Here is an 18793-nt window from a genome sequence, read left to right on the forward strand (position 1 = left end):
GATTTTTACAAAGTTCATCGTTCTGAAAAGCGAGGTGTGCTGTGATTGGCCAGCTATCCAGTGCGTTGTGATTGGCCGAATATCTCAAGCGTGTGACGGAAATGTTATGCCCCTCACCATACTGTGTGATGCTGTGTCCCGGCCGGAGCGACGAGACAAAAACATTAAAACCCATTATAAACGAGGCATTTGTTGCATCCAGTGGGGACATAATTACGGATTATAATGACTTATGCTGTCTTTTTACGCGTTGTGTTGTGTTGCATCGCGCCGCGTAAACATAAAACCATGTCTGCATTTGTGATCGGAGAAATGACAAACAACAAGTGCTACTCTACACTGCTCAAAACTCGCGTTTGAATCGTCAGTGGCAAATTCTTTATATATAAAAAGCGTACTGACAGTCTGTGAGTTAGAACAGCTGGCATTGTAGTCTACTCTTCCAGGATCAGGAAACAGTCCTCCATAAAATGTGCTTCACACATCTGAATATTTGGGTTGAAGTGTTCTGGAACAGTGTTGTAAATACAACTTAACCACTGATTTCTAGTCGTGTCCATTTTTGGAAGGCCAAACAAAGTAGTTTCGCTTTCACAATGAAACACGCTGTGTCACACACGGCAGGCTTGAATGACGGCCGGCGGCTTAGAGTGAGGAACGGCCGGCGGGCTAGAGTGAGCGGTGGCCGAAGGGCTTGAGAACAGCGCGGCCGGCGGGCTTGCGGCAACCACATGTGACGACCCCGGGCTGGACTCCGCTTCGTCCACGGTGAAAGCCGATCTGGCGATCCACAGCGCAAAGTTGATGTATTTCCTCAGCGACCAGCACGGATCAGCTCCAGGCATGACGAAGCAGATATCATCCTCTTTTGGAAGGCCAAACAAAGTAGTTTCGCTTTCACAACGAAGCACACAGCGTCTTCAGGACATGGCGGCAGCGGCAACAATACTACAGCGAGAATAAAAGTTACGGCTTCTTTCTTTGCGTGAACGTTTGGGCGGCGTTATGCAAATCTTCCGAGATCGTGACGTAGGTATGTGGGGGTGTGTTAGAACGAGCCGTTTTAGGTAGGTGTGGTTGACTCTTAACTTTTATAAAGAATATCTCTTTGGATTTGAGACTTTAGTCTTTGCAACTTTACAGATCTTCTTTATGCACCAAGAGCTTGTAACACTCCAAAGAGAAAGGAAAAATTGAAATCGCATCATATGACCCCTTTAAAATAGTGGCCGCTGTTTTTGCCAGATATTGGTGACAAACATTTTCAAGCATTATGGTGACATTTTACAGTTAATAATTATTTATTTCATCAACTGGTGTCATTTTAATGTACCAACTTAACTACGCAGATCTACTCTGTACTTTAAATTATATTGAATTATACAGGTTGTGAAACAGAAGGCCCCAAATATGAATTAAAGTTCACCAAAACTGGAACTCATGAACTATGACTCACATAAACATATACAGACAAAGCACAGTGTTACCATACAAAAAAAAAAACATCAGGGTAACTAAACATTAAATGTAATATACAGTACACATAACTAATAACTTAAATAAAAAGAAACATGACAATCTTCAAATAAATGTTTAATAAAAATGTATGAATTAACAAAAAAAACATTTTTATAAAAAAATGTAGATATTTTAAAATGAACATGGAATTTTTGAACATGGAATGCTACAGTTCAAAAGTTTGTGGTCAGATTTTTTTATGTTTTTGAAAGAAAGTTCTATATATTTTAAAATGCAATTTATTCCTGTGATGGCAAATATAAATGTTCAGCATCATTACTCCAGTCTTCAGTGTCACATGATGCTTCAGAAATCATTCGAATATGCTGATTTGGTACTTAAGAGACATTTCTTAATATTAATACATGTTGAAAACATTTGTGCTGCTTAATTTTTTTTATTACTGCTTAATTAACATGTTTTACAGAATTGTAATGTTCTTTTTTACCATTCACTTTGATTCTGATAATAGTCCAATTGTGTGTGCGTTTTGTGCATCTCATTAAGCTGCACAAACCTACAGTTACATGCTATCAAGTTACATCGAAGAGGCCTTGGATTTACTTCAGCTCAGCAGCTGACTCTGATATTAACACTCCAGTTTACTGGAATACCATGAACTTTACTGGAAACCTCCAGCTAAACAAACATGCATGTTTGAACTGAAGAATGTCAAACTGTGTCAATCTAGCAGGTTAGAAACTTTCACACCAGGCTTGATTTTGTTTTATCTCATGAGGACACACTTAATAAATGTACACAGTGGAATCTCAAGTTTCAGGCATTTTATTTGTCAGGCTATTGATTTATGTGTGGTCATGTGACCAAGTACTGAGAGTAATAAGGCTAGATAAGGTTGTGTGAGAAAGGTGTTATATCCCATGGACCCCAGGGATCCTCCTGTTCAGCTCCTGAAATGTCTCTGTCAGCCTGAACAAGTTCATGATCTAAGATAGCCTTTTGCAGCAAGTGTTGCGTATAGGCAGAGAAAAGTAGAGAATAAAATCAATGGGGTTACATATTATTATCATTACCATGTGGATGGGAAGTGAGCTCTGTAAGTAATAAATCACAAAACATGAAACAGATCTCGCAAGAGGCTGTTTTGAAACTACTGCCTTGGATGATAAACATTGACGGAAGTATTGATGTGCTAAGAGATGAGACAGAAGTGATGCATCAAAAGTCAATCAGAGAGAAAGAAGGATGTTTGCTATTTGCGATGGGCTGAGTTTTCAGGTATTTGTCACTGGAATTCATATTATGGCAATACATTTTTTTAATTATTATTTTTATTAGATTGATTTAGAATAGGCCTCTTTAACCAAAATGGTCTCATTTTAAATTGTTATAATTTCAATTTCAAGATGGCAAAATCTAAATAGTTAAGCTATACAAAAACAATAGACCATAAACCTAAACCCAATCATGATTGGCTTAATTATTTTGATTAAGTGAAAGGAACTTATTAAAAAATATAAAGGCAAATTACAAGGTTAATTCTGAATTTACTATGTTTTTTTAACACATAATTGGAGTCCCAAGGAACCAAATATAAAACCATTCTAACTCAACAAAACATACAGGTTAACTTCAGTGTTCTTTCCAGAAGAGGAAGAGTGGAGTTTTGTGTCTCAGTGTGTGGTGTGTGATAGCTTTTTACAGTGTTTTCACAACAATGCTCAGAGAATATCACAGAAAAACGGTTTCACCAGAAAAACAGGCAAAGTTTTTCCATCATGTCATTTCCATTCATTTACCATCCTAAAGACTACTAAAAGAATACCACTTTATTTTGACACAAACCTCAGTCCGCCAGAGCAGATGGTCTTCTAAAGAGGCCTCTGCCAGTACTAGAGTTCAGATCTGGGCAAAGTGAAGACAGCACACATACAATGGACATGAGCCCTCTGCCTCTCAACAGACAGCAGGCAGTCAGTGTTCAAAACAGCAGCTCTACCATTCCTGTCTCTCTCTCACTTTCCTTCTCTCAAACAAAAACAACCACAGTGCCGCAGCACAAAAATAAGAGACTTACTCAAAAGGAGATATACTTTAAAAGAAGAGAGAGGAAATAAAAATAGTTTCCACAAACTGCCAACATCTCCAAAACTGTCTAACACTAATTGAAGTTGCTACAGAACAGAATAAAAACAGCCAGGAATCAGGGAGAAACCAAACCCAAGATAGATCTGATAGACAGCTAGAGAGCCAGCCATCCACCCACGCACCCACCCACCCATCCATCCATCCATCCATCCATCCATCTATCTATTACCATATTAACTTGTTTTATAGTGAAGACATCTTTATAGAGAGAGAAAGATAGTCTAGATGCATGACTTCTTATTATGGATGGATGGATGGATGGATGGATAGATAGATAGATAGATAGATAGATAGATAGATAGATAGATAGATAGATAGATAGATAGATTGATAGATAGATAGATAGATAATTATTTCAATCAGATGTTTCAGTGGGCCGAGTATCTTGTAAATGAATGGTGCTTCATTGCTGTGTATGTGTTTTATTGGCAGGGAGCCTGATATACCAGCCTGGGCTCCTCTCCTGTATCAGCTGCAACTCCTAGACTTCAGAGAAAAGCCGGACCCCCTTTCACTGCCCATCCCCGACCGGATCCGCATCGGCAACCAGAAACGAGAGCGAGGCAACTTCTACTTCCAGAGGGAAGAGTACAGCATGGCAGCACAGGCTTACTGCATGGCTTTAGACATGCTTACAACACACACAACTGGTAATCCAACCCATAGTGCCCTTCAAACACCTGTGTCATAAAATGCATTAAGCAGGAACATGCCAGAACATGCACAAATCTTTCATGCGTACATAAATGCATAAGGGCACAGATCTCAACAACAGGAAATGTTCTTTACAAACTGATAATAGGCTATTTATAAATATTACAAATATTATAAATACTGTTACATTATAGAATATTTATTTCTAATATTATACATAACTTCTGGTGACAATTTGGTCCCCATACTCATTCACACTGTGCCATCTTTCTATTGGCTTCATGATCTCTAATAAATCATTCAATGGTGATGGAGAAAACCCCTAAACCAGCTCTCAATCCTATCTAGTTCTAGCAGCTCAGCAGCTCATCTATTTACTCAATAATCATGTCATCGGAATGCTCAGTCATGTCTGCAAGCTGTGACCACCCTGAGTAACGCTCTTATAAACCCTACACTAATCAAAAGTAATAAATCTACAAGTTATTTACACCTCCTTAATCATGGTAATTGCTGGAAAGCCTGGCCCATCTTGAGAGGGACGTTTGACAGTAATGAGACAGTAAAGTGCAAAGCACCGCTTTGGATTATAGACATTGATAATGACCACATATGCAGAAGTGATCTCCACATCGCCACAGCGTCACATATTAGACTCTCCTTCATTTTCTACGTAATATTTTTCTACATTCATATATTTCTGTCTCATTAGCAACTAAATAGTAATATACAAAATTATTTTGAGAAAAGATCTTTTAACGCAAATGCGTTCTAGCGGACAAACACGAACTCACTCTAGCACCAGGTGATATTCAAAACAAAATGTTGCTGGACATATTTGCAATCAGCAATCCCTAACCCATAAACAGAAATATATACATTAGGAAACTCTACAGGAGTAAGGAAGCATTCACACACAATGTCCTTTTGCATCCTATTGCGTTGCTTTTCCATTATTTTCCTATATAAACATGTGCTAGACGGACTTCTTTGACCACGCCCATTCTAAAAACGCGGTGCTTAGGATAAAATAAGTTAAACTTGTAAAAAACGCATTCAAGACCTTGCTTTTTTTCCAATTCCATGCCTTGCACTTCGCATTTTAAATGCAAATACGCATTCTGCCAACTCATTGTGCTTTTGCTCCAAATTTCAGCGGCAGATCGTTGCCCGCAGATAATCACATCGGTGTTTATAGGCCTATTCGGATGAATGAACCAGTAGTATTTTTTAACAAATTGGTTAAGTGAATGATTCAATGACCCACTCATAAAGACAGTCACTTGTATAGACTTGTACAGCCAATTTGATTATACTTTAAGACAGCAACTGAACTCACCGTTTTTTTCTACTGTGAAATCCCTACCACAAATGCACAGACGGACAGTCTCTCTGGAACAAACATTGAAAAGTCAGTGCTGTCGAACTGTTGGAACACTGCTTGACCAATCAAATCTGAGGGCCAGAACTAATGCATAATGCTGTTTACACTGGATTGATTCATAAGCAAACACATTTTTAATTGTGTTTATCATTTTCTTTGGTGTTACATTACCACAGTGTGGTTATACTGTAAGTGGCTGTACAAATGTGTCCTCCTATAGACAGTCAAAGGTGTGCATCAGATGAGGAAGACGAGGAGGTGAACGACTACCGGGTAAAATGTCTGAATAACCTGGCAGCAGCACAGCTGAAGCTTGGACAGTTTGACGAGGCTCTGCACACCAGTCGAGATGTGCTGTTTCTGGATCCCCAGAATGTCAAAGCGTTATTCAGGAAAGGGAAGGTATGGGTGAATATTATTCAACGAACTAGGCATTGAGATTGTTTATAAGTTGTTTATACTTTCCATCTGGATTATACTTTTTCTTATGGTTGTGCTTAAAACAAATGCATCTGCAGCTTTTATCGGACAAGGGTGAGTATGAGGAGGCCATGGAGAACCTGAAGAAGGCTTTGAAACTGGAGCCGTCCACTAAGGTGAGAGGCGTAACCGTATCTCTTGAACACATCTAAACTTCATCAGAAAATCCCATTAGCAGCTATTTACAGATCAACCGACCTTTGTGAAATGCCTGGCCTAACTGGAACAGTGTGATTTATCATTGTGGATCTATTTGGCCTATTTAAGACAAAAAAAAAATACATTTTTTAAATGTCTTTCTAACGTGTTTGCATTTCATGGATATATCACAGTTCCCTGACTGGCCTGTTTGAATATGCAACACAAATTTAAGACAAGGAAGTGAAATCCTGTCCTGAGAAATTCCACTCATCCTAAAACAGTCAGTAAGAGTGCATCCAAACAATATTTGTTTCTACAGCTAGAGTCTTATAATATCAGAAAATGACAGAGTTTTGTGCTGTTACAATCCACAGAACCAAAACTTGTTCCGTCATGCCTCAAATCCTCAGAGCAGCCACCAAGATTAGAGCTGTCTGGAGCCAGGACACGGACACAAAGTCACAGACATACACACTAGCCTTCCAGTAATAAAGTGAATCAGCACTGTATACACTGTGGATGTTTATGACATTTAAGAAGCAATAAACAGAACAACTAGCCTCATTCATAATTATGAAGAATATAATGACCCATTCTACAAAAAATTTGCAAAATGTCATATCTAATCTGTTTTATTATAAAGTTGCACAACATGCAGCTCCATGAAAGCCCATAATGCAATATGCATATATCACTATCATATCACTTAGTGTGTATATATATATCTTCCAAATATTACAACACACACACACACGCACACACACACACACACACACACACACATATATATATATATATATATATATATATATGTATGTATGTGTGTCAAATTTGGGATAATATAAGAAAGAATGAAGCAAAGACATTCCATAGATTGTATCTGGGCCTGCTGATGAGTGATTTTGTGATTGACCTCAGGTCCACTCACACTGTGCTTTGACACAAAGTGCTCATGGTGAAGAGTGAGCCTTGTCTAGACAAAACTAAAATATCTGCTGTTGCTATAATGACACCCCGTCTGGATGGCAGGGCAAAAAGCAAACATTCCCTCAGGAGGGAACTCATTGCAAAATTCAAATTAGGATCATAGAGTCAGAGATGGCATGGGATGGAAAGTGGTAATACATGTGCTGCTTTATACTTCGGCTGTTAACAGTCTCTTAAGTGTATACTATGTGCTAATGGCTTCTGATGAAAATACACCTGTATGCAAATCTTTACCCATTACAATGTGGTATATTCTAAGGAAGACATTAAGACTTTTTAAATTTAAAATCTGCACGGTGTTAAAGTAGTAAAGAATATAAAATGCTCAATAAAGTGATTCAGTCACATACAAGATTCCCACACTGATATCATTAAGGCCAACCAAATGTATAATCTACAAGTACACAATAACCAAAAACTTAACAGGAGCAGCAATGTAAAATAAATAATAATAAAAAATAAATAAAATACAATAAAAATAAAAAATAAAACAACTTTATTATGAATTGTTATTAATTAATAAACAAGCTCTTTATTACACTTCATTATAATATATATCTATATACCTCTTAAAAAATGATAGCCAGCCAGCGAAATCATGATTCAGCTTGATACAGCTTGCATACAGTGAAATGGCACCATCTGTTGGTCAGTTTTAGCAAGTGCAGAACCTCCTTTTTTTCCTCACAGAACTGTAGGCTACAAAGTTCAATTCAAACATCAAAAAAAGTTGCGTTTTACTTTGTATTAGGAGTTTGAATGCTAATATTTTTCTTCATATTATGTTTTATAGGCCATTCATGCTGAACTGTCCAAGTTGGTAAAAAGACAGGCGGAGGAAAATGAGACCCAGAACTGGCAAGCTAAACCAGCTCAAGTGTTAGGCGAAAACATAGCGCCATTTCTGACACCTCCCCCCGAAAAGAAGCCGTTTGTAAGTGACTGATTACCACCTAGTGAAGAGAATAAAATTGGTGGAAAAGTCATTTCAAAATGTGCCAGAGTTGGCGTCCAAGTGCCTCCATTGTTTGATCTTGTTTCTTACTCTTTCAGGGAATTTCTTGGAAGTTTCTGCTTGGAGCTCTGGTGGTGGCCTTGGGCAGTTTAGTCACATCTGTGGTCCTGTCCGCACGGAACTAGCTCTCTCGACCTACTTGCAAATTAACTACAAGTCTCACAAAAGGAGAAAAAAAATGCACTGAACTGTTTAAAGAGTTAACAATTTTTACACTGCTCTTCTGCTATTGATTAAAAGGATCACGTTGTTTAACTATATAAATTCATATTCTTAATAAGTTCTTAATTTATGGATAATAAAATAAATTGTGGTTAGTTAAACAAGCAGCTTTGTCATAATTGCAGCTGAAATACCCGAGGAAAAATATTACCTTAAAATGGGGGTCCTTGGATTATGGGTAAAAAAGTCGAGAACCACTGGATTAGAGTATACAAAAATATATCTTTTTTTTCTTTAAAATAACATGCATTGATGAATCATTCACAATAAGACCAGGAAAAAGCATTAAGAAAGTAAATAACCTTATTTACATTTTGATTTCATGTTGACTTTACATCTGCTCACGGAAATGTAACTACATCCGGCTTTGAATACTAGCCCACACAATTACTCTGGCACTCCAGGGTTCGGTTTCCTGGGTATGAGCATTACTCTGTCCTCCTCCACACTCTGACACTCCTGTGAACACACTGAACGGTGACTCATCTGTACAGAGGATCTAATATGGCAGCTGATTAATCTATTGTTGCCTAAACCAGTTGGTGTGACATGTTGAAGGAGGATCACAGATTCTGTCCCTGAATGTTATATCATGATGCAGGCATTGTCTCTGATAACAGCACAGGTGGCGATCTCTCAAATGAATGGTTGAAGTGTCAGTTCTGCAACTATGACCATAAAATGTTAAGCTATTTCTTATTTTAATTCACCCCAAAACTTATACAATTCTACAATGCATCATTCATTCATTCAGGGAACCATGTTCCTGCAACCTACTCCTTGTCTGTACATGGTTGGAGATCTTGACACACGTCTTACGTTTTCCACTTGTTAGCATTCTCTACCCCAACTTTTAACTTACATATTGTAAAAGGACTATTATTTATTTAATATCAATGAAACAAATATATTTATTTAGTCATTTATTAGACGCTTTTATCCAAAGCGACTTACAAATGAGGACAACAGAAGCAATCAAGCAAGCGCAGACACTGACAAGATACGCGATACAGAACGAGACCAAACGCGATATCAGCACATATTTATTATTTATTTAAACCTAATACAGTATAAAGGTGCAGTTTATTTATTTATTTTTGATCCAGTGCTGTAAGAACAAGAACAACAACAACACTAGCTGCCAGGCAAAAAAAGTTACATACAGTGCTTTAAAAACGTTTTTAGTTTGTTCCTAAAGGTTTGCAATGAGCCCACTTATGGTATTTTCATAATAAAATAATGTATTAGGTTTAAATGATAAAATATAATTTAAAATTGTTATATAATTGTTAGCCTTTACAAATAATAGTCAGTGTTTTGTATCATATTTGATACACCAGGCCTGTGGAGTATATTGTGAGAATATGGAGCTCACACTCAAAGAGCATTTAAGTGCTTAGTTTTATAATCAAAGCTCCAGAATTTTCATTGTGGTGGGCAAAACAATGCAATGATAAATGAGATTCCTGGTTCCTCACAACATTAAAGGGGTCATATGATGCTGCTAAAAAGAACATTATTTGGTGTATTTGGTGTAATGAAATGTGTTTATGCGGTTTAAAGTAAAAAAAAACACATTATTTTCCACATACTGTACATTATTGTTTCTCCTCTATGCCCCGCCTTTTTTAAACGCGTCGATTTTTACAAAGTTTTTTTTTCCTAAAAAGCCTTTTAACTTCCTGAACAGTATGAACTATCAGTCAGAGGGCTGAAGGTATGTAGAAAATTGTGTACAACAGGTTCTAAACAAAATATTGATCATTTAGAGGTCTTAAAAAAAATCACGTATCAACTTTGATACAGTAGGCTTTATAGGGTTACACTGAGATTAAAACCTTCAGATCGGGTCAGTCAGATCAGATATTTAATTTCAGCACTGTGTCTTTAGGGGGAAATCAGCGTGAACTTGCTGGCCAGAAAAGTGCCAAGAAGCAAAGTGATGCGCAAAAAGGCAAGGAAAATGATGGTTTATCTGCTGCTGCCAGAAAGCAGAGGTAACCTACAATCCTAAAACACTAACAGAACTTGAGCTAGATGCAGCTTTCTTTTAATAATGAGGAAGAAACTCCCATTAATGCATTGCGTAGTTTCTGCAAGTATGAGAATTGGAAATTGTAGGTTAAAATCTGGGAATGTGGAACATTTATTATTGCTATTCATTTCCATGTATTCTTTTCCTTTTTAGAGATGCAGAAATAATGCAACAGAAGCAAAAGAAAACCAATGAAAAAATGGAATCTAAAGTCAAATAGAAGACATCAACAAACCCTTCGGACGATCCTAAGCTATTATTGCTGGTGTCATTAGGCTGTATTGGTTTTTGTTGTCTAGATTCAGCAGTACCATTGCTTGAACTTTGGTTTTAAACCTTTTTGTATTGTACTAATTAGGGTTGGCCAGGCATTTACTTCACTGTGTACAGGGGCCCGTTCTTCGTACGTTGCTTATTACATCCGAGATGAAATGTCACATCCAAGATGATATCATCGCGCTAATCAGGATCTGGCTAATTCGGTTCTTCGAACGCAGCTGTTGTTGATGATTAGTCTGGCTGGATTGAGTAATCTGAGATAATTGCGCGTTCATGGGTTGTTTTAAAAGGGGCTATGCATCGATGCTCAAAACCACGATCAGCAATGCAGCGATTGGCTGGCGGCAAGACAGCAACGTAATGACATCATATAATTAAAAAAGACACCAGACGAAAAACTTGACAAATTTTGGGACTTTAAGGAAACAGCCAAGCGAACAAAACTACATAAATGTTATATATAAATGAAATGTGCATTTTATTTAATTTTATTTTTTTTACATGATTCCCAATTTATATTCACAATTCTTAATATTGTACAGGCTTACATTTTTATTTCAATGAAGTAATTAGCAATTCATGTAATTTTATATTTGAACAGATTTGTTACGTGACAGCATTAAAGTTAAATAATTGTATGATAATAAATCTTTCAGCGAGTAAAACTGGTTGTCTATAGTATTAAAAACTACACATTATCATATTATCTTTAAATGATTACTTTAAATTATTGTCCCTGGATTAGTAGGGTACTCTTGTAATAAAAGTAGCGGTGGTGGCGGACAGATTTTAAGTATCAATTCTGCTTAAAAAGATGCAATCTAATCCTGTATACATGAAATAAACCTGCTCCCGAGCAGGTTTAAATTTACCGACCTGTTGCTATGACAGCAACTCCGGGATGAGCTTCGAGGAACCAAACAATCCAAGATCATGCCAAATCATCAATCAAAACCTGTGAAGAACGGGCCCCAGGTCTTACCTTTCTTGATTTAGTATTTACCATGTAAAAACCAAGAATAACAGACCCACAAAACCCATCTTGCTATTACGTACTCTTGTATTTTTATATCTCATTCGCTTTCCTTTACTCAAAATTGTTGAATAAAGTGTAGCTCAAATCGGAGTTTGATTTTTTGGTTTCAAAGACATCAAAATACTAGAGAACATTTTCTCCCTGCAGATTACAACAGATAAATGGCTTGCAGACCTTTGATTTAGGCTTTAAAAAAAAAAATCACATAATTTTTATTTAACACATCGTTAGAAACATTTACATGAACATCCTTCAACACAATAGTAATTTAATTATGACATAAATAAAAAGTAAATTTAAATAAACACTGAACCCTGAAGTGAATTTGATCATATGTAGGCAAATGTAAAAGTAAACATTTGATCAGTGTGCCTAAAAACACCAAGGACACATGAAACATCCAGAAATTTATAAAAACTGCTTAAAAGTGACTACCCGGAGAGAGAAAAAAAAAAACAAAATAAAAAACACTAACGAAGAACAGGATTTTAATTTTAAAAAGCATTTAAAAAAAAATTTAAACCAGATCTCGGCATGACTTAAACTCCACAGCAGTTGCTCAGCGTCTTCTTCCGTTTAGGACAACTCAGCTTAACCTGTGACTCTGACCTCCGCCCCAGTTTTGCATGTTTCTTGACTTCTCTGTGGTAATTTGAAGACATTTAAAGCCTGAAAACACTTCATGTGTTTTAGAATAAGCAAGAACTGGCGTGATAGCTTACCTTGCTAAATGTAAAACTGCCTCGATGACATTTGTCCCCTCTTTAGCACTTGCTTCACAGAACAGTGCATTATAAGCCTATAATATACAGCAAATTAGGACTGACATGATGGTTATTATACATTATTCCCATACAAATCGAAGACTCACCATAGCAAGCTTTTCCCCATGGAACGCGCTCACACAGCTTCCCTCTGGCCTCTCTGCCCTCAAATCTACCTTGTTCCCTATTATACACATTGGGATGTCCTCATCTGTTGACTCCTGTGAGGGAAAGTTTACAGGATTCAGTCTACAAATGATACAAAGAAAACAAACTCACTAAAATGTGTCACTGTACCCGAATCTGTTCCACCCATTCACGAACATTCAGGAAACTGCTCTCAGATGTGACATCGTACAACAGTAGCACTCCATGTGCTTTGCGAAAATATGACCTGGCGATGCTGCGGAACCTGTGGAAAAGAAACTAGTTTGTATACCTTTATGTTAAATGTAGCCCTTTAAAAGTAATGTCAACAAACTATCACTCAAAAGATTAGTTTGAGCTAAACGGCCACTGAAATTCAGCTTCGCCATCACAGCAATAAAGTACATTAAAATAGAAGAATTATTTTAAATTGTAATATTTCACAATATTGCCATTTTTACTGCATTTATGATCAAATAAACACAGCCTTGGGGAGCCTAAAAGATTTCTTAAAAAAAAAAAAAAAATCTTACCAACCCCAACTTTTTGATAAGTAGTGTATCTTTGGCATGCTGTTCATTACACAATGAAAAAAAAATCATAAGGTTTAAAACCTGGACATCCCACAAGAATGACCATATACAACTACAAATTGTATTAACTTGTTATTTTAAAAAAAAAACAATCCTCAAGAGAATCATTAATAATGTTACATATCAAGTAACATACTAAAAAACCCAAAATGGGAGCTTAATGTTTAAACCCTAGACCTGCATGCCTGCTAATATTCCATTAGTGTATTTACTGTAAACACATCTCCTGTTTGTTTATGCAAAGAGTCAGAATTTATTGTCTGTAGCGACATGGAACATGTGGTATATCAACTACATTGAAAACACAATATTTATTTAACAAGACAAGTTTGTGGCGGTTTTGTTTTTTGTAAAAAAAAAAAAAACAAATTTCAATAAACCATTTCGATTTTTTTTTTTTTAAGTATATTTAATAAGAAAACTATGTAATTTATTCCTGTGATGGCAAGGCTGAATTTTCAGCATCATTACCCCAGTCTTCGTCACATGAGCTTTCAGAAATCATTCTAATATGCTGATTTGGTGTTCAAGAAACATTTTTTAATCAGTGTTGTGCTGAATATGAAGTCCAAAAGAACAGCATTTATTTGAAAATATTTAGTAACATTATAAATGTCTATAATATCACTTCAATGTAATGCATCCTAGCTGAACACAAAATTGATCTTAAAGTTTTATATATATCTCTTACAGACTCCAAAATATGAATGTTAGTGTATGAATACAACAAAAAGGGATCATTTTCTGTAAAAGCAAAGCATGATACCACTAATGAAGATTAATATGCAACTTAACATCCATAATCAAGAATTTAAACGAAGCTTGTCTACACTTGGTTCCTAAGTGAAGCATATAACTGTACCTTTCCTGTCCAGCAGTGTCCCAGATCTGAAGGTTTGTTTTCTCTCCATCTACAAGCATCTTCTTGATTTGAAAATCAACACCTGTAAGAATGAACTTTGAGCTATTTGGATTCTCAATCGTACTGTATTCATATGGCAACAAAGCACATTCAAAAATGACACCATTGTATTTTCTCACCAAGAGTTGTTTGTATATCTCCTCTAAATTCATTAAGACTCAATCGTAGTAAAAAGCTGGATTTTCCCGACCCGGCATCCCCAGCCAACACCAGACGGTACACTGGAGCAAGATCTTCAGTGTCATGCAAGTCTTCAATTTGCTATAGAGAACAATTGTAAAGAGGCAGTCTATCACAGTGGTTCTCAACCTTGTTGACTTCAAGGCCATCCACTTTTCCAGCTGTTTGTCATTTACTAGATAACTACTCGTACTAAATAATGATTTAATTTTTTCCCCCATCCATCCATCTTTGCAATAATTTTATACCCAATAAAATATTTTAGTGCTTGCAAAAACTAGTTGTATATTCATTCAAAATGTATGCCTGTGAAAAACTAAGGCAGGCTACTGCTTATAATCAAAGCTTTTCACTTTTCTCAAACTACTTCGGCACTTATATTTTCTAGAATACCTAGCGAGTAAACAAGAGTTGCAAGAACTACCTTGACAGGAAAAGCAGACAACCGCCGCCGAAGTGAGGAGGATATTGAGCCAACTGTGCTACGAGCTACAGATCCCAAAGCTTCAGACTTCTGCTCTGACACCTACGAGACATTAGTTATTAAACCCAGCAATGAATTATACAGATATACACCTGTAAATTGTGAAAACTGAAGCCTTACCTCCAGCTCAGATGGAATAGAAGAGTAACTATGATGCACGGTCTCCACTGAATTATGGCTGTCGTCGCTGTCATAATTGCTGCCTGACATCGGCTCAGTTTCTGTCTGAATGGACACACCACTATCCAAATACTTATCAGCCCAGAACTTCACCAGGGCCATCGTGTCCTCTTCATTAGTAAAACTTAAAAAAAAAAAATATATATAATATAATATACAGGCCTTAACAAGAAATAATCTTGAAATTTTACTCTGTATATTTTTCTGCCAAGGTACAACTGCAACAAATACAGAGTAAACAGTATAATTACCCGCTCTGATTCATTGTACTCTGTCGAAGTGGTTTCATCTTCCTAGGAGGAACTTCATTTTTTGGTGACAGCTACAGAAGAGCAAACATTTTAATGAGGATTGTTATGGTGCACATTAAAATGAATTCCAGAAACAATGGTGTATTTCTGTACACTGGAAATCCAAACGTTTGATCATGGCTGCAATGAATACAGTTCCAACTTAATAAAAACCAATGAAATAGCTACCCGTCTTTTCATAGAGGCATTATCCTGGCTCAGTGCAGAGCGTAACCCATCATTGCTGTCATACAATGTTTTGTTCATTTCCCTGATGTGAAGAGGAGAAGTCATATTGTAGAAAGTCCATTTCTTCATTAGAATATTTTGAGTCATTTGACTCTTACAGAGAATGTCTGAACGGACTTACTGGAGGAATTCTATTTGGTTGGAATAAGACTGGTACTCCATCACCATCTTCTTAAGGTCATCGCTTTCTCTGAGAAGAAATCACATTAAGCTGTTTTTCTTAAATCACTTCTTAAGTCACATTGGAGGAGGCTGTGTTTAAAGAACCAGTGGCAGCATTCGCATTCACATATTTACACAAACATAGCTAAAATTAATTGAAGCATCAGTGTTCTCACCTCTCGTGTTGGAGTTTCTGGTCAGTGAAGGCATTCTTCAACCTGTCCAACTCAACCTGGAGAATGGAGACATTTATCTGGGCTTTCATAAGAGAACTTCTCAGCTCCTCATTCTCCTGCAGAGGAACACAAATGAAAGCTGATAAGATCACAAATGTTCTAATTTGCATTGCAAGTGTGCCAATTAGAGGTCTCCACGGGATCGATTTTTCTGTGCCGTTCCAACTAAAGATATATTGCTTCCTGTTCCTGCCTGCAAAATCCCAATTGTACATCTATATAGATTTTTCAGTCCTGTTGCACTATGACTTTCTAGCTCCAGTGTCATAGGCTTTTTTTTCCAATTCCCACACAAACATGAAGCTTCAGCTCACCTTGCTGCATTTTTCGCAGCAGGCAAAGGGAAGGTGCTTTCCTTTCCCCACTGAGAATATTCAACCATGCACCTTTAAACCATGTATTTTTGTTGTGCAATAGACATAACATTCTGTATCCTAAAATGAATTTGATTTACTTTTATTTTCAGATAATATTTTTTGCATGAGTCCCACAATCATATCTTTCTCCGGACTACACATCCGTATTCTTCCTCCCACACCCAGCAATTCAGTGTCTCGCACAACACTCAGTTGAAGATACTGCGGGAACACAGACCTCTAGTGCCAGCCCTTATTCTGAATTTAGTAGTTGGCAATGTCACTTTGTAAAGAAACACTATGCGCCTGCACACAAACCTATAGACTGAACACATAATACACACAACGTCACTGCTCAGCCCCCCAAAACACTAATGTCATGTGAATGAATGACCAAAATGCATAAAGTTTTCTTTTTAGTTGAAAAGTATTGGATGCCCCATTAGAAGTTGACATATTGGTCTTTATGTGATAGTTTCACCTCTGCCTCAAGTCTCCGCAAAACTTAATATTTTGAAGAATTTTGGGAACAAAGAATTGGACACCAGTACGAGACACTTCTCCGGATAAATTACCTTGCATCCGCAGAAGTCAGTCATACAATTCTGGCATACCTTAAAGGGAGAATTTTCATTTTTGGATAAACTATCATTTTAAGTAAAAATTGGCACTTTACCAGACTCTCCCCTTCTGTTCAAATAATTTAAAGTGCACTGCATGTGGTAAAAGGAATATCAGATTCATACCTGCATCAGATCGCTATTCTGTGCTCTCAATTTGATGGCATCTTCCCTGGGGCTGTTTAATTTCAACTCCTCTTGATATTGCTACAATTTGAGACAATGTAAGCAACACAATGAAAGTAACACAAAAATAAAGAAACAAAAGACATTAAAATAAGAATCCTACATTATTCTCTCACCTTTGTGAGCCTCTCTATTGTCGTGTTCAGATCTGCCAGTTCATTCTCATGCTTGATTTGGAGCATAGCAATGGATTCGTCCAATTTCTTTTGCTCCTGTATGCATGAAACCCAAGAAGAGTGTTTTCCTTATATGCACAGGCCTAATAAAGAGGCATTTACTAGCGCTCATAGAGAAGCCTTTGTGCACACAGAGTCAGGCTGGCCTTCCTGTTAAAAACATCTCACTGGGCTACAAGAATAAAGGTGAACCACAGAGTAAAAAGCTGAACCTGAAATCCTGCTTTTCATTTAACAAGACAAAATTACATACATAAATGGCACACATTTACATGCACGATATGAATACATGCACACATGCGTAAATGTGTGTGTTTAAACATGTTAATCTGTATTGGTATCAGTGTTATTGTTAACTAAAACTACTAAAAACAGTTTGATAATTGAAAAAGTGAAAATTCAACTATAAAAATGTACATGGAAAAATGGTAATGTTGCCTTGGAAACTGCGAAAATAATAATAATAATAAAAAAAACCTACAAGATGTAGTAAAATAAGTACTAATATATATTATATATATATATATATATATAGTATTAAAAGAACGATAATTAAATACACAAGGATCTGTAGTACTTAAACAACATGTATTTGTATATTATCAAGAGATGCAGAAAAGTATTGCCAACTTTTGCATTAATCTTAAATTTGTAATATTCAGTAAATGTACACAAATGTGCCAGTTCATAATTATAATCACTGCACATCAAACTTTTATAACTTCTCACCTCTTCCCTGACCCTTTCTTCTGTGCGGGCCAGTTGCTGCTGCAAGTCCTCCTCCATCTCTGCTAACTGATTGCTGGTCAGTTCCTCTGTCCTGTCGACATCAAAAAGCAAAAGGCATAGCCTTTCAGAACCAAACAGCAACTTTAAAGTCGTTTTATCCAGAAAGCAGTTTGAAACAACCAGCCTTGGTCTTCGGATACCCTTTAATCCATCCAGGTGCACCTACATCCAGATCTCAAAAGAAATGTTCCCTGAGGAGCTACTACTGGAGAGATGAAATACTCCTTTAAGCTACACAGTCTTATCGTACAGTTGAGCAAACCTCTGACGAAAGGGAAGGGAGGAACGAATGTAGGGCTCTTGAGAAGCCGTAACTTTGTAAGGTGGACCGGAGGTGAAACAAACAGCGCTAAACACACAGTAAAAGGCCTGGAATATGTCTCACTGTGAAAACAGAGCACTCCAACTGCATCCACACCTACAGAACCACATAAATAGTTTTGAGAAATGCAAGGAGAATGAAAAGCTTAGTAACTCTAGCCTAATTTTCAATTTCCTCCTTCCTTATAAATGGCAGAACTTTCCTTTTTAATAATGAAAGCTTTATACTTGAATCCATTAAACACTTTAAAAAAAAAAAAAAAAACACTTCCTGGACA

At 36.8% G+C, this 18793-nt stretch overlaps 2 protein-coding genes across 5 annotated transcripts in view; one reads left to right on the plus strand and one right to left on the minus strand.

Annotated features, from left to right (window-relative positions):
- The window catches only part of fkbp16 (FKBP prolyl isomerase 16), a 57716-nt gene extending 49212 nt beyond the window's left edge, over positions 1–8504 (plus strand). For 2 of the 3 annotated variants that reach the window (XM_016521301.1, XM_016521302.1), the window contains 5 exons: positions 4060–4277; positions 5886–6067; positions 6184–6261; positions 8067–8207; positions 8327–8503. In XM_016521301.1, coding sequence (XP_016376787.1) covers positions 4060–4277; positions 5886–6067; positions 6184–6261; positions 8067–8207; positions 8327–8413 — 706 coding nt within the window. In that variant the 3' untranslated portion in view covers positions 8414–8503. Of the gene's footprint in view, positions 1–4059; positions 4278–5885; positions 6068–6183; positions 6262–8066; positions 8208–8326 lie in introns of all 3 variants that reach the window. The other variant, XM_016521303.1, reaches the window with a different exon arrangement.
- Positions 8505–12040: 3536 nt separating this feature from the next.
- rasef2 (RAS and EF-hand domain containing 2) overlaps positions 12041–18793 on the minus strand; it is a 9768-nt gene continuing 3015 nt past the window's right edge. For both annotated transcript variants that reach the window (XM_016521299.1, XM_016521300.1), the window contains 15 exons: positions 18135–18225; positions 17346–17441; positions 17170–17250; positions 16008–16123; positions 15791–15859; positions 15610–15691; positions 15382–15452; positions 15071–15254; positions 14891–14992; positions 14406–14547; positions 14227–14308; positions 12922–13036; positions 12732–12845; positions 12583–12659; positions 12041–12502 (listed from right to left, as the gene is read on the minus strand). In XM_016521299.1, the coding sequence (XP_016376785.1) occupies positions 12400–12502; positions 12583–12659; positions 12732–12845; positions 12922–13036; positions 14227–14308; positions 14406–14547; positions 14891–14992; positions 15071–15254; positions 15382–15452; positions 15610–15691; positions 15791–15859; positions 16008–16123; positions 17170–17250; positions 17346–17441; positions 18135–18225 (1525 nt within the window). In that variant the 3' untranslated portion in view covers positions 12041–12399. The remainder of the gene's footprint in view (positions 12503–12582; positions 12660–12731; positions 12846–12921; positions 13037–14226; positions 14309–14405; positions 14548–14890; positions 14993–15070; positions 15255–15381; positions 15453–15609; positions 15692–15790; positions 15860–16007; positions 16124–17169; positions 17251–17345; positions 17442–18134; positions 18226–18793) is intronic.

Source organism: Sinocyclocheilus rhinocerous, unplaced genomic scaffold, assembly GCF_001515625.1.
Source record: "Sinocyclocheilus rhinocerous isolate Xijiao unplaced genomic scaffold, SAMN03320098_v1.1 scaffold659, whole genome shotgun sequence".
In the NCBI taxonomy this organism is placed as follows: domain Eukaryota; kingdom Metazoa; phylum Chordata; class Actinopteri; order Cypriniformes; family Cyprinidae; genus Sinocyclocheilus; species Sinocyclocheilus rhinocerous.